This window comes from Lepidochelys kempii, chromosome 5 (assembly GCF_965140265.1).
Source record: "Lepidochelys kempii isolate rLepKem1 chromosome 5, rLepKem1.hap2, whole genome shotgun sequence".
NCBI classification, from domain to species: domain Eukaryota; kingdom Metazoa; phylum Chordata; order Testudines; family Cheloniidae; genus Lepidochelys; species Lepidochelys kempii.
In genome coordinates, this window is record NC_133260.1 from 104,657,929 (window position 1) to 104,673,547 (window position 15,619).

The 15,619-nt window shown below is 40.2% G+C and overlaps 1 protein-coding gene across 1 annotated transcript in view; it reads right to left on the reverse strand.

Moving 5' to 3' along the window:
* Positions 1-15,619, reverse strand: part of GLDC (glycine decarboxylase) — a 70,539-nt gene that overhangs the window by 46,404 nt on the left and 8,516 nt on the right. The window contains exon 3 of the mRNA XM_073345303.1: positions 8,907-9,042. Within this exon, the coding sequence (XP_073201404.1) occupies positions 8,907-9,042 (136 nt within the window). The remainder of the gene's footprint in view (positions 1-8,906; positions 9,043-15,619) is intronic.

Genomic DNA, 15,619 nt, shown 5'->3' on the forward strand with positions numbered 1-15,619 from the left:
CCTGCACGGGGCTTAATAGGCAGCTGGACGGTCGTGCAGTTTAGAGGGAATTTAGGTGTCCACCATTCAGGTGAACATTCTACCAATAAAACCCCTTTTGCCAATTAACTGAAGCTAGTTTTATCTGCTTTGAAAACCTCATAGTTCTCATTCATTTTAATGCTTTTGTTATGGGATTACTTGATATGATAAAGAAGTTGCTGCTATAATTAACATAAGTGCTGTTTCCAATCCAAATCATCCTTTCCCAGTTGTTCATGACTTTGTTAATGATTAATGATTCCCCCATGATTAGCCTCAACTTTAAGATAACATTATGGTTTGAACACAATCATTTCAGCTGTGTGACTTACAGATGAGTGCCAAAAAAATACTTCCTCATATGTTTGGGTGAGAAGTTGTGCAAGTATAATTCAGATGGTGGAAGCTAGAAATTCTGACCTTGGTTGATTTGATCTACCATGAAATTAGATGAGTGGTTTTTAAGTTTACTCATTTTAAGGCAACCCCCACCCCCCATGTATACATAAATTGCAAAACTTTACTATCTCCTTAATGGCTACTTCAAAGCTATAATGGTTCAGAATACTAGGGTGCTATGAAGAAATTGGCTCTGTAATAAACTTCTCATTGAGGCAGCTGGTACCCAGCTCATTCAGTTTCACATCAAGGAATTTAACAATCCACTGGCAATTGTCAGTCTTCTTTTTTAACGGAAGAAATCCCACTCAAAAACCCCCTAGTGTTTAAATGCAAAATAAGGGTTGAAAAGTCAACTAGAGTTAAGTCTACAAGCTCAGCCTTAATGGTAAGCCCTTAAAATATAGTCTCTTGAAAATCAAAATTTGTCAAGTACAATAAATTATGATGGGGAACACATAACTGACTGGAATCTCATATAGCTTTACATACTGTAAATTACATCACAGTATGTAACCTTCAAGATTAGTCTTAATAAGATCCACAAATAAGTCAAGTATGGGTAGGGGGAAATCTATTTGATAGTTTTAATACTATTTATGTTTGAAGTTGTACAATCCAGGATTTGAGATACTCCAGAGATTACACTGCAAAAGGAATATGCACCAAGAGAAAGATTAAGATCCTTGAACAAAGATGCAGCACTGCTGAGGACTCTACTGCATTTTTGACCACAGATGCAGTCAGTCTCTGTAAGCACCAAAAATACACCACACAACGCACCAGAAAAAGATGTGGCTATTGTACAATTAAAATCCTGGAAAAAGTCTATATTGTTAAACTAAGTTTCCCTTCTTCAGGAACTCAAAAGGAGTTAAACAGATTCACAATTTAAAAACCTTTTCAGAGTATTTATCAAAACTGAATTCTGATGGAAACTTAGTTTAAAGCAACCGTGAAGAAAAAATTGGGGCTGGGGAGGGGGATATGGGGGTTTAAGCAGTTTTCTTTGGTTTTCCTAGTAGCCTGAATAAGGTGGGGGGGGACGGAGGGGGAGAAGATCTAGATACCATTGTTTGCCTCTCACAGTAAGCTAGAGAGTTTCATGGACAGAAAAAACACTATAGAAAAGAAACCACAATTATATTGAAAAAGTAACCACTCTTGTTTCCATAGGATACTTCAATGTATTAAAGTGGAGATAAATAGGATGAGATAAAAGTTACAATGAAAGGTTCAGAATATGCAACTCTAAACAGATGTCAAGCAAGCTGAAGGTATTTTTCAGTGTCCCAACACACAATAGAAAGCAAACAGTTTCAAGGAAACAGTTAAATGTCTTTCCATTTAGAATGTTGTCTGATGATTTTTGTATTAAACATTTGCTCCGTTGAACATACAACCTGTGCTGAAGTTTCTCCATAAGGAATTTATTATCTTAGGGCTTCCCAATTCTGCTCCCTGCTGCTATAGTTTACAATAAGGTTTGATGCATGTGACAGACAATACTGCAGAACTGGACATAATCACTAATACAGCTCAGCTTAGCGATATCCATGTTATGACTTTGAATTGCAAAAATATTTACAACGAAAATTTTTTTAATCAGGTCTGTGAAGGAGACAAAGTTTATACACACCACAAAAGTCAAGGAAGTATGGCCCTCCATGTTAGTACAGAAGTTATCATTCATGAAGTTCAACAGTTCTCCTGTCTGTAGTATAACCACTTATTTTATACTGAGCTTGTTTTAACACAGGTCATTTTGAAAGCTAGTTCACCCTAGAAGATAGCTAGAGACACTGCCAAAATCCTGGATTTGAACAATTCTAATTTTCAAATTATTAGTTCAAATAAAGTGGCTTTTTTTTTTTGGTCCAGGGCACCAGATTTGTCTGAATTTCCCTGAAATCTGTTTTATACTAACAAGGCAAATATTTGAAGTTTATATATGTCAGTTTTGTCATAGCAGATAAAATAGGGTTCCTACTAAAGGAACTTTGGCTTAGTAGTAGATCTGCATAATAGCAACTACAATAAATCAAATGAAAAAGAATAATTAGCATAATGACAAGGAACACAAATAGCCTCTTGTGGAAATAAATTGGAGGAAAACATATGGCCGGCACCCACTCTTTTCTGATCAAAGGGAGTTTCTACAAATTAACATTCCCAAACTGATTTCAGCAGTCTGGCTGTGATTTAAAGGAAGCACTCCGAGTGGCAAGGAGATTTTTTTTTTACTTAAAACAAGCCTGTATGTTCTAGAGCTGTCTGGAGGCATGTGCTATGAAAGTTCAGTACTTTCTCTTAAAGAAACGATACAAAGATGTCTACGTTAAAACTAGAAGACTAATAGTATGTGTAATGAATATTGATTTTTTTTTTTTACTCTGCTTCTCTATGCTTGTTTTTCTGTCACTGGGCTTAGACTTGTTCATCTGTATGAATATAAGCTTTAAGACGTGGTTGAAAGTTCTGAAGGTGCACTCTAAGGGTATGTGTCTACACAGCAAAGAAAAACCCATGGCTGGTCTGTGCCAGGCAACTCTGCCTTGTGGGGCTTGGGCTGCGTATTTCATTGCTATGTAGACTTCCAGGCTCTGAGACCCTCCCACCCCGCACGTTTTATTTTGCTGGGCAGACATATCCTATGCATGCCTCACAAGAAACAAGCTTAAAAGAATTGTGAAGTAGCAGTAACTATCCCCTGAAGCAGGGCAGGCAGACACTGGCAGAAAACATGGGTTTCCTAGTCAAAGGTTGGGCTACTGACCAAAAGAACTGGCTTAGAAAGTAGTGGAAATCAGAATGTTTCAAAGACAGGTATATTTTATTTTGTTAACAATGAATTTGAGTCCTTATTACAACTCTGAAAATGTTTATTGCTTCCAAAGCCAACTCTTTTGGTTCTACTTTGCTTCAAATTAGATCTCTGCTGGGAAGTACAGATCCCACAAAGACACAGAAAACTCTATTCTCTAAAAGTACAGAACAATTTATTGTATTTATGAAAGACTTTTAAATAGTTTATGTATATACTTATGGATGTTTATTACAAGGTCTAAGAACTTATCTAGAGTTTTCATTTAGTGCTACTGTATTTTGTTTCCAAATGGTTAGAGAAACGGCAGTTAAGCTGATTTACCCAGCATCTGTATGATTTCTTGAATCATAGGACTGGAAGGGACCTCAAGAGGTCATCCAGTCCATTCCCCTGCACTCACTTGAAGGCTTATATGAAGTCTGATTCCTGAGAATACAGCACGTCTTAGGAAGACTGTCCAAGAGTATACTTTCTATAGTCTTGCTTTTTCTAGCCTGTATCACTGAACATTGTGCCCAAGAATTACTATTTCCAGTCAAGGATCAGTGCTAATTGTTTCTTTCCCTGTTGGTTTATATTAACCTTTTAATATAAGGGACCTTGAAATTTGAGAATCCAATCTCATGTACCACCAGGGCCAGAAATATACACTATCTACCACTACATGGATTCCCAGGGATACACAGCATTTTGAAATCTTAACAGGTAAAAAGTCAGAGCACCTTTAAAAATGAGGATATTAAAGTTACCAGAACCCCACCACCTCTACTAGGCTTCGTGACAACATCTTCATGAGCCACAAGGTGTGAGATATTCTGCTTTATAATAGAAAGCCAAGACTCCCAGTATTTATATTATTGTTTGAATTATCTGGCTTTTTTCATTTTGAGTAACAGGTGTTTACTATCAAATAAAATCAAGATTGTGGCAATAAGTGTTCTATGTAATATAGACAGCAATATTTGTCTACATAAATTAAGGCATAAAGACACCATGAAGAATGCCTCTCTGAGAAACACACATGCAGAATATTCTCAGTATTACAGACACAGTTATATTGAGAACTTTAACATTGCAGAGTCAAACGCTCAAATGTTCAGAAATGCCAGAGTTAAGTTTACCTGTGCAACCTTCATTCTTCCCCCTTGTGCATATGCATGATGATACAGTCTTTAATTATATGGTTGCATACTATATTTTTCCTTTCAGTGCTTAAAAAAAAAAAAAAAAAAACTACACTGGTCCTGAAATATTTTTATGGGTCCATCTGAAGCTCTATTAAGGATCCCCACTTGGTTGAATCCTATTTTGGCCTCAATCAACAGTGCCTTCCCAACCCGTGTAAACTAAACAGGGATTTTTACTGCACATCCATAACCTGATGTTGCTGTGCACTAAACACAGCAGCCATCAACATGCAGAGCTCATGAAAAGAGAGCTTTGTTCCCCGCACCCCCAAAAACCACTTAAGTTGCTTTTAAAAACAAATTACGCAACTATACTCAACATAGTATCACATGAATTGTGATAACATACTGGGTTTCAAGAGTTCTTAAGTGACTTTGAAGCCCAATTTCAGTTGGGACCAAGGCCCTTTGAAAATTTTACCCTTTTGCTTGTGTGTTTTCCCTGAGTATGCACTCTTGCTGACTTCAACCTCATGTAGATGCTTTTTTTTGTTTGTTTTAAATGAGCCTTATTCTTATAAAGTGCAGTTTTGTAGCTGAAGTGCACAAAAGTCAAACGACTCAAAGTCTCTAATATACTGTGATATAGACAATGAGTATTACTCTAAATACTAACATAAAAGATGAACAAGATTAAGTCTAGACTTGTTGTAAACTTATTTATGAAGCCAAATATTCTTTGGTGATTAGTTTACATTCATGTCACATCACAGGAATTAATTAGCTCTGTTTCTAGGGAAACAGCTCAATGCAATGATAATGTGAAGACTATCAGGAATCATGTGCACATAAGTGTGTGGTGTTTACACAGTTCTGCTCTGCTGTGAAGTTTACACCATACTACAGGGTTTTGAGGCAGGTAACATTGAATACCCAGAGAGTAGAAGCTTTTTTATTTAAAAAAAAAAAGAGGAAAAAAGAAGTAAAAATACTGATTAGCCAATATTTTGCAGTGACCCCAACAGGAAAAGCCTTGTCCGGATTTCAGAGAGCTGAGCTGCTATAAATCCATTATTGTACACCAAGACTAAATGGGGTTTTCAAAAATAGCAGGCCACTTGGTTCTGTGTCCAGACCTCAAGAGCTTGCCATGCTAATACCATAAAATAAAATGTCCTCTCAATGATAAAATGAAACCTACCTACCCCCCCCCCCACACACAGACACTTTCCTATGAAATGTGTTTAGAGTGAAAGTGTCATTAGAGCTTGCCAGCAGCCTGTAACTATGTATGATTCCTATGTAACTGGAGAAAAAGGAAATCAAGTAATTGATATAGCGTATATCCCGAAAAAAATTGAACAAGCTTTTTACTAATGGAGTTGCCTGGTAGAAACTCCATCATTTAGAATGGATTGGAGCTTACAACCTTAAGACTCTCATTGCTTACTAACTTTGACTGCCGCCTCTCTGCCCCAAAAAAGCAAGCCTCCTTTTGGACTGAAAATTCTCATCTTGTCTCATTTTTTTTTTTAAAATAAGTTTAATTTCTGAAGCAGATTGATCAAGGTGACTTTTTGAAGAGTCTGAAAGATGTTGTGTTTTCTGTACTCAAACAAGCACTTTTCTGGAAACTAACTCAAACAGCTGCTATTTATAAGAACTAGTGCATAGCCTTCTGACCATTTTTATTTAAAAATAATTAAGCTGTTTAGTCTTTCATTGTGAAACAAAGTTGTTCATCATTTTCTTGATAAGTCACCTTGTTCTGAGACTCCTACAGAGATGCTTATTTTCCTAGCAGATCTAACTTCCCTGGAAGACTGTTCTCTAGCAAATCTTCTAAAAACAGACAATATTCCCATCTGAAAAACATTCTGATAAATGAAAATCCCTAATCCTTTCCCCCTCACTTCCTCACAGTGCCACACCCAATTATTTTAACAGAAGACAATGCATTGGCCATATGTCTCAAACTGAGATGTACGCACGTAAAGTGAACAATTCCTTTCTACCCTAACCCACTTTCCAGGGACATGCTATATTTCAATATAAAAAATCATCCTGAAGCATGCATATCTTCTGTATTAGGGTACTCAGAAGCTGGGAAGGAAAGAGCTGCTATTGTCAGGGTGCATAACTGAGCAGAAAAGATAAGCACAGCCTCATGGGAAATACTAGGCTCAGTGGCATAGCTGGGGGGGGCAGCGGCCACTCTCCCACTGAACACAAGTGGTGCCTTTTTAATTTTTTGGCGCCTTTTTTCATATTTACTCACCCAGCAGTGCTCCGGGTCTTCAGCAGCGCGTCCGGCACTGCGGCAGCCTTCACTATCTCCGGGGGTCCTCGGCTGCATTTCAGCGCCGGGGGCCTTCAGTGCCACTGAGGACCTGGGGCGCCGCCAGGTGCATACAAACAGCTGGCACTTTTTTTTTTTATGTCCGCTCCCCCGTTCGCTCCACCTAGCTACGGCACTGGCTAGGCTATGAAACATGGGGCTGCAATATTTCAGCACCTAGCATTTAAAATTCAAGACTTGCTAGGAAAGTTTGATTTCTTAAAACCATAAATTTTGCAGAGATTTTTTTAATGGCGCTTTTTGCGCTCTCCAGCATAAAACATAATCCTAGGACTCAAAATCTTATGCTCTACAAATCTACGCTCTACAAATCAAGCTCAGAACTTAGTTACCAATGCTTTTTATAGTGATTAGTTTAACTGTGCTTATAGTCTACTTTTTTTTTTTAAATTGCAAGCACTGTCTTTACCTTTTTAAAACTTTGCTTTTATTTAAGACAAAGCTGATTTAGAGGTGAAGACTTAAGCTGAGGTCTTCACTTTTGCACAGAGAGGAGAAGAGAATATTTATGGCAGAGGTCCCCAAACTGTGTGTGTGGGGCACCCCCTAGGGGGGTGCAGAGGAAAGTTCAGGGGGCATGATGGGGCCCAGGCCAGGCCCCATGGTGGGTGGAGAGAGAGTGCCAGCCATTTCCACTCTACGACCAGCTCTGCTCCAGCCCTGCACCCACAGCTCCACACCCAGACCTGCGGCTCCACTCCCAGACCCAACCTCGGCCACCTTATCCCTAGCCACATCCCTCACCCCCAAGCCACAGCCCTGCTCCCAGCCCCAGCAGCAGGGGTTGCAGACGGGTAAGGAGGGGGTGAAATCCTGAAAAGTTTGGGGACCATTGATCTAAGGGACAAGGGATTTCAGATGTGCATATGGTGGGTGAGTCAGAATATTGGATGTCTTCAGTCTTTGTGCAGAGTGGGTGGAGATACAGAGACAACAATTACAATTGGCATTAGAGCATTAACGTACCAATGTTTTTCCATATTTTAATTTTGCATGTTAAATATTCTGTCCAAATTTGTGATTAGGGAATATTTAACATTTTGACCATGCGGTCTTCATCAAGAAATGTCTTTAAAGAGGTAAAGGGCCATGACTGTCACTGTAGTGAAGCACATGGTATAAAGATAATCCAAGAAATAACTAAAGGAAACTTATCCTCTTCAGATTCTTGGAAAATGATAAGTCAAAAGTTCTAGTTTGACAGTACTCTAAGGCCTTCCACATAGGAGCATTGCTGTTGCATGAGCTCTGAGAATAACTGAATGAGACACTCAGTGCATTCAAAAATTCTTAACAGTGGGTAAACTTCATTTATTCATCTACTTCAGTGACTGGTAAACTAAGAGAAGCACCCAAATTCTGACTCTGCATTCAAGACATCTAAGCTTCTTGTTTTGAAAAACTGAGCTAGAGAAATCTAATGGGGAAGGGCTAAAGATTTCTGCGGCTTTCTACTTCCTTCCAGTCAGTAAATAACCATCATTGTTTCTCATGATAGTCAGAATATCCACCTGGAACTGCAGATGCCAGTGAGAATAAGTATTTTGAACCTCAAAGCTTAAATTTTGGGAAGAACATAGTTATTTTAGTCTGGGGTCTTCCTTTACATTTTTCTCAAAGTAATTGAAGTTATGAATGTTTCCATTCATGTCAAAGTATGGTTTCAGTGAACAAGAGGTGTGAACTTTCCATTCATAAAATTCATCTTGAGCAGGGTGACCAGATAACAAGAGTGAAATGGGGACAAGGGGAGTGGGGTAATAGGCATCTATATAAGAAAAAGCTCCAAATATCAAGACTGTCCGTATGAAATCAGGACATCTGGTCACCCTAATCTTAAGTAACCATATCTCTTTAATGCCACCTGTTTAGCTAATACTCTCCATTAGGCACCAGGTCTTTCAAACTATGGAGATGCTCTATTTGTGAAAGTCTAAGCTACAATACCTTTCTACTGCCACATTATGGATTAAACTCCTGCTAAAGTCAGGATCAATATTTTTTTATGATTCCCTTAATCAAATTTCAATCTGACCAGCATATCATCTGTATAAAGAATGGGAACGTCTTGGCAAACAGCATTATTATATATCGGTCTATGCATCACACTTAGAAACATTTCATATATATTGTTCTTTTTATATGTTTGTAATCAGGAAGCAATGTACATTACCATCCTGCATTCTCCAACAAATTCCGCACAATCGCCTGAGGTACTGAGGAGTTGTAATAACCCATGCCCATGTAGGACCTCCAGATTTTGTTCTTGCTTGCAATATTGTGTAGAGTTTCAAGGATTTCATTTTCACCTGATTGAAAAAAAAATGTTATAGCATAAAATGTTATGCAGGAACAAATGTTAATAGTTTTGACTAAACTGCCTTGCTTGACTCTGTGTAGAAATGGGCAGCTGTCAACAGTTTTAGAACAAACTAAGGGAAGAGACAGTAGTAAGTGAGGTTTAATCTAGTAAAATATTTAGGGAGAATAAGTCTACAAGATCAAAATATTTTCCAAAAAGCAACAGATTTGAGTAACGCTGACATTAACTTCCGTTTCTCCTCCTCCGCCCTTATAAGTTGCCTTTGTGAATAGCCACATCCCACTGATCTCTTAACATGAAAGATTTAGTTGTAGGAAACTATTCTTTTCTTGCTTTAGTCTTACAATACTAACACAGTGTAAGTTATTTAAATAAAAGTAAATGCCACTACCAAAGGATAAACCATTACCTAAATCTTCATAGGATTCCAAACACTTTCCATACTACAGAGGGAGAATGTTGGGGATTTTCACACCCCACATACTTTCTGGGGCAGTTGAGTATGCATGAATACAGGCCCTCTAGGAAGGGATCTTTACTCACCTGAAACTGGCAGAATCAACAGCTAGATGAAGCTGTACATCATTCATAATTAAGGTTTAGTGAAGAGGTCATAAATAGATCTCAAACTTTCCCAGCTTCCTACCCAGGAAGATTGATGTCAGGTGCCTAAACATCAGATGCCAGAATGCTAAGGAACTTTATATTACTGGGAATAAGGTAAAATATAATGCCATGTGCAGTAGTAATACAAAAGATTTCTCCCCTCAATTCTGATGCAGCTTATTCCAGAAGAAGTTATAGGATACAAGACTAGACAAATCAGGTCAGTTTCATAGTAGAATAGGCTTTAGAATGGACCTCTCCACCTACATGAAATCTTACAGGGCCATTGGCAGAAGACACCTTGACCAGTGAGAGTTGCACAACAGGATAACGAAAATGTTTAAGTTATGGTGCAGATTTGTAATTGTTTCCCCCCACCACCACTATTGTATTCGTAAAGTCACATTCACTGCAACTGGTTCCCAGAGATTAATGGCTTGAGGGATACTACTTGCCTCTGCTTGGGAAGTTGTTTTCCCAACTACTTCAGACTAGATTGACCAAATCTGAATTGGATGGGTCACTGCCATAGTGGCATGTCTGTAATTGGAATTTTCACATAAGGTGGCATGTCATGGGGGTCTTCTGTTTTACATGGCTATAGCCAAGGAGAAATTTTTGTGCAGGAAGTGGAGCATTTGTTCAATGCAGTCACAGAATGTGGTGGCCTGGATATCAGCCCATGACAGTGTTTGTAATGACTAGAGGTTACCCTCAAAAAATCCAACTCTTTTCACAGATCAAGCTATATACTTGACTACCATACTAACTGCCCTGCATTGTATCTGAACTGGTGATCTACGTGTTATTTTCCCCCGCCACCCACCCACCCATCACTACCACTACCTTGAGGAGTCCCTTTCTTGCAAGTACCCTCTTAAAGTGTATGGGTTTATCCAGCCCTGAGTCATGTTTCCTTTCTGATAAAGGAAGGGAGGGATAGCTCAGTGGTTTGAGCATTGGCCTGCTAAACCCAGGGTTGTGAGTTCAATGCCTGAGGGGGCCATTTAGGGATCTGGGGCAAAAATTGGGGATTGGTCCTGCTTTGAGCAGGGGGTTGGACTAGATAATCTCCTGATGTCCCTTCCAACCCTGATATTCTAGGATTCTAAGAAGAGAGCAACTCAAACTGTAAAGCCAGAAGGGATCATTGTGATCACCTAGTCTGACTTCCTGCACATTGCAAGCCACTGAACTTCATCCACCCACTCCTATACTTGGCCCATAATCACTGGCTGAGTTACTGAAGTCCTCCAATCAGGATTTAAAGACCTCAAGGTACAGAGAATCCACCTTTTTTTTCTCTAGATCAAACTAACAAGTGACCCATGCTCCATGCTGGAGAAAGAGGCCCAAAAAACAAAAACCACCCAAGGTCTCTCCCCATCTGACCTGGGGTGGGGAGAATTCCTTCTTGACACCAAATATAGTTATCAATTAGACCCTGAGCATGTGGGCAAGATTCACACACCCCCACCCCAGCCACCTTGGAAAGAATTTTCTGTAGTAACTCAGAACCCTCCCCATCTAGCCCATCACTGGCCATTGGAGGTATTTACTTCTACCAGTCACAGGTAAGCTATGTGCCATTATAGGCAACCTCATCACACCATCTCTTCCCATAAATTTAGCAAGCTCAGTCTTGAAACAAGTTAGGTTTTTTGCCCCCACTGCTTCCCTTGGGAGGTTGTTCCAGAATTTCACTCCTCTGATGGTTAGAAATCTTCATCTAATTTCAAGCCTAAACTTGTTGATGGCCAGTTTAAATCCATTTGTTCTTGTGCCATCATTGACCCTTTAATGTAAATAACTTCTCTGCCTCTCCAGTGTTAATCCCTCTAAAGTATTTAGAGACCAATCATATCTCCTGTCACCCTTTGTTTGGTTAGGCTAAACAAGCCAAGCTCCTTAAATCTTCTCTCATAAAAGATAGGTTCTCCATTCCTGTGATTATCCTAGTAGCTCTTCTCTGCACTTAGTCCAGTTTGAATTCATCTTTCTTAAACACAGGAGACCAGAATTGCATACACTATTCCAGATGAGGTCTTACCAGTGCCTTATATAATGGTATTAACACTTCCCTGTTTCTACTGGAAGTACCTCACCTGATGCATCCTAGAACTGCATTAGCTTTTTTCATGGCCACACCACATTCGTGGCTCAATCATCCAGTGATCAACCAATCCATCCAGATCTTTCTCCTCTGTCATTTCTGATATGTCCCCAGCTTATAAAGAAAATTCTTGTTGTTAGTCTCTAAGTGCACTCTGCACTATTAAATTTCTATTATTCCAGTTTTCAAAATCCTCCAGATCTTCTTGTACAAGATCCCAGGCCTCCTCCATATTGGCAATACCTCCCAACTTTGTGTCATCCGCAAACTTTATTAATGCACTCCCCCATTTGTTACCAAGGTTATTAATAAAAACGTTAAATAAGATGGGTCCCAAAACTGATCCCTGAGGAACTCCTCCTTTAATAAACTCCCCCCCAGCCTGACAGTTCACCTTTCAGTATGACCCATTGTAGTCTCCCTTTTAACCAGTTCCTTACCCACATTTCAATTCTCATATTAATCCTCATCTTCAATTTAATAAAATTTCCCATGTGGAACTGTATCAAATACCTTACTGAAATCCAGGTAGATAAATCGTGGTTATGCAGTATATCCAATTTTTAGAAAAAAATTTTCTCAAAGAAAGATCAGGTTGGTCTGGCACAATCAACCCTTTGTAAAACCATGTTGTAATTTATCCTAATTTCTCTCTATGGTCTAACTACTTTCTCTTTCAAAATTTGTTCCAAGACCCTGAATACAATTTAGGTCAAGCTAAGGGGTCCTGGAGTTTCCTGGATCATTGCTAATATAGTAGCAGTTTTAAAGAAGGTCTGGGGACAATTTGCCAGTCAGAAGTAACAGCCCCCAAATTGACAGATTCATTAAAAATCCTTGCCATTGGTCTTGCAATTTCATGTGCCAGTTCATTTAATATTCTTGGATGGAGATTATCTGGGCCCCCCTGACTTGGTCCCATTAAGCTGTTTGAGTTTGACTTCTACCTCAAATGTAGTAATTCCTACTTCTATATCTTCCTTCCTATTAGCCACCCTGAAGCTACCCTTAAGTTCCTCATTAACTTTATTAAAACCAGAGGCAAAGTATTCCTTTGTGTTGGGCCATGCCTAGATGATCTTTAATCACTACTCCATCCTCAGCGTTTAGCAGTTCCACTTTTTTCATTGTTTTCTTATTATATATGGCAGAAGTGGCCAAACCACAACTCTTCTACAGTTAAAGTGCAGCTCGCAGAGCCGCCCACATTTCTCCACACCCCCCCCCCCCATGCCCATTCTCCACCTACCAGACTGAGGGATGTTAGCTTTGGGGCTTCTGCCCTGCAGCAGGGTGGTGGGGCTAGGGACTTCTCAGAGCTTCAGTCCTGCAGCATGTGCTGTCAGCAGGGCTGAAGCCCTGAGCCCCAGCTCACAAACTTCTGACAATTGTCTTATTCAGCTCAGAGGTTAAGTAAACTTTGCCACCCCTGTTATAGGACTAAAGAAACTTTACTATTGCAAGGTCCAGTTCTGCTTGGCTTTTGGCAGTTCTCACTTTTTCCTCTATGCTTTCTGACCTCCAAGAGATAGCTTTCCTGGCTGATCCATCCCATCTTCCATTCCTTGTAGGCTCTCTCTTAACCCATTTGAGAAGCTTGGTCTGCAATCTTTTCCTAGGAATTTTTTCCCCCCTTGTTTAAGGTGCAGGCTTCAGATAGCTTCTGCAACTTTGACAAAGTAATTCCAAGCCTCTTCCACATTCAGATCCTTCAGTCCAGTCCACTTCCCTGAATTCTTCCAGGTCTGCCCTTTTGACATCATGGACCCTATTTGCAGATGTATTTTTATTTATCCTTCCATTTTGTTTAAACCAAATTATATCATGATCATTCAAACCAAGGTTGTGCTCTACAACCATTTCTTCTATGTGGTGCTAGTTACTTGCCACTATTAGATCTAAAATGGCATCACCTCTTGTTGGTTCAGTGACTATTTGGTGAAGAACTCTGTCAGCTAGGAATATCTGGGCCCTACCATTATTAGTAGCATTTGTCCTCAAATCTATATTTGTAAAATTGAAGTCTGTTGGAAATTGTGGGATTATTTCATTAAATACTGAAGAGGTTTCTATTCATATCAAAATCTGATTCTGGCAGTCTGTAGCAGACTTCCAACCAGTATCCCAGTGGAACCTCTGTTTGATTCAAAAATCACTCTGGGGAAGAAAGCTAACAGATTTGGTTTTATCTATTCCATCACTTCTAACTTCTTTAGAATCTACCTCATAATTGACGCTGTGATTTAATCATGGGTATTTTTAGCAAAAGTCATAGATGGGTCATGGCAAGAAACAAACAAAAAATCACAGCCCATGACCTACCCCGACTGAATCTTAAGGAGGGGTGTTGCTGCGGGGCTGGGGGTAGTGGAGACAGTGGCACTAACTGCCAGAGGGGGAGCCCTGGGGGCCCACAACACCAGCTGCCAGGGGGAAGCCCTGGGGGGCCAGTGGCTGCCGGGGGAGGCCCAGGGCCAGCCACTGCTCAGGCAGTCCCCAGGGCCAGCTGCTTAGGGCTGCCAAAGCAGCAGCCAGTATGGATGGCCCAGGGGCCGCTCCCGCACTGGTGGGGCCAGCTGCTTGGGTGGCCCTGGGGTCAGCCACACTGGCCTCTGCAGAAGTTACGGAGGTCACAGGAAGTCAAGGTATCTGTTACTTCTGCAACCTCTGTGACAAACACTGAGCTCTACTCATCATTAATATACAGTGCTACTCCACCACCTTTACCTTTATTCCTGTCTTTCCTGAGCAGCACATACCCTTCAATACCTGTACTCCAATCATGACTGCTGTTCAACCATGTTTCTGTTATCCCTATATCTGGTTTCACTTCCTGTACCAGTAATTCTGGTTCCTCCATTTTGTTACTGAGGTGCCTTATATTGGTGTATAGACATCTTAGTAGTTTCTGCTTGGCTTCCCCCTGATTCCTTACTCCATTGGGTAGTCATTCTGCTGCCAATATCACCTCCCTGACCATTACTGTCAGTGGTCTAGGCATTATCTTTTCTCTTGGATGACCATTCTCCTAGTTTCTGATGTTCCTTTCTCCATTGCTGTATCCTCTTACTTGATTTTCCTCCTGCTCAGTATTTAGAAGCAGGAATGATGATTACATGAGCATCTCTCAGCTGTGTTCCCTGAATTCCTAGTTTTAAAGCTCTTTAGCACAACTGATTAAATCTCCATCCCAGGAGTCTATTTCCCTCCTAATCAGGTGGAGTCCATCCTATGAGAACAGTCCTCTGTCCATGAATGCCTCTCAATGGTTGAACATCCCAAATCTCTCCTTTATAGTACCATTGCCTAAGCCATCTGTTGAGCATCATAATTGGGTCTTACCTTCACTCTCCTCTTCCAGGGACAGGTTGTATCCCAATGATTGAATTCCTGAACTTCCATTTCTTTATGCATCATCCACAGCCTGGTAGATTCTGGCTGGAATGCATCAAGGGAGACTATCAGTATTATTTGTTCCCACATGAAGAACAAATCAGTAGATTGTTTCCTGCTCCCATTAGGATCCTCTTCAGACTCAGATCTACATCCTGTATCTTAGCTCCGGGCAACCAGCAAGCAGTTCTGTTCCCCAAATCCACTCTAGCAACAGGCCTCTATGTAACTGAAGACTCCCTACTAAGAACAGATGGGCTGCTTGCCTGCCCTTCTGAGTAGGGAGTCCCCAATTACACAGACCTTACTCTTCCTGGTGTTTGGTGCAAGTCTCCAGCCATCCCCATTCTTGTCTTCTCTTTTCACTAAGAATTCAAGTGTCAATATTGTAGCTCTTACACTACAGACTATTTTTTAGGAGAAACCACCCACAAATTGTCAAAATCCCTAA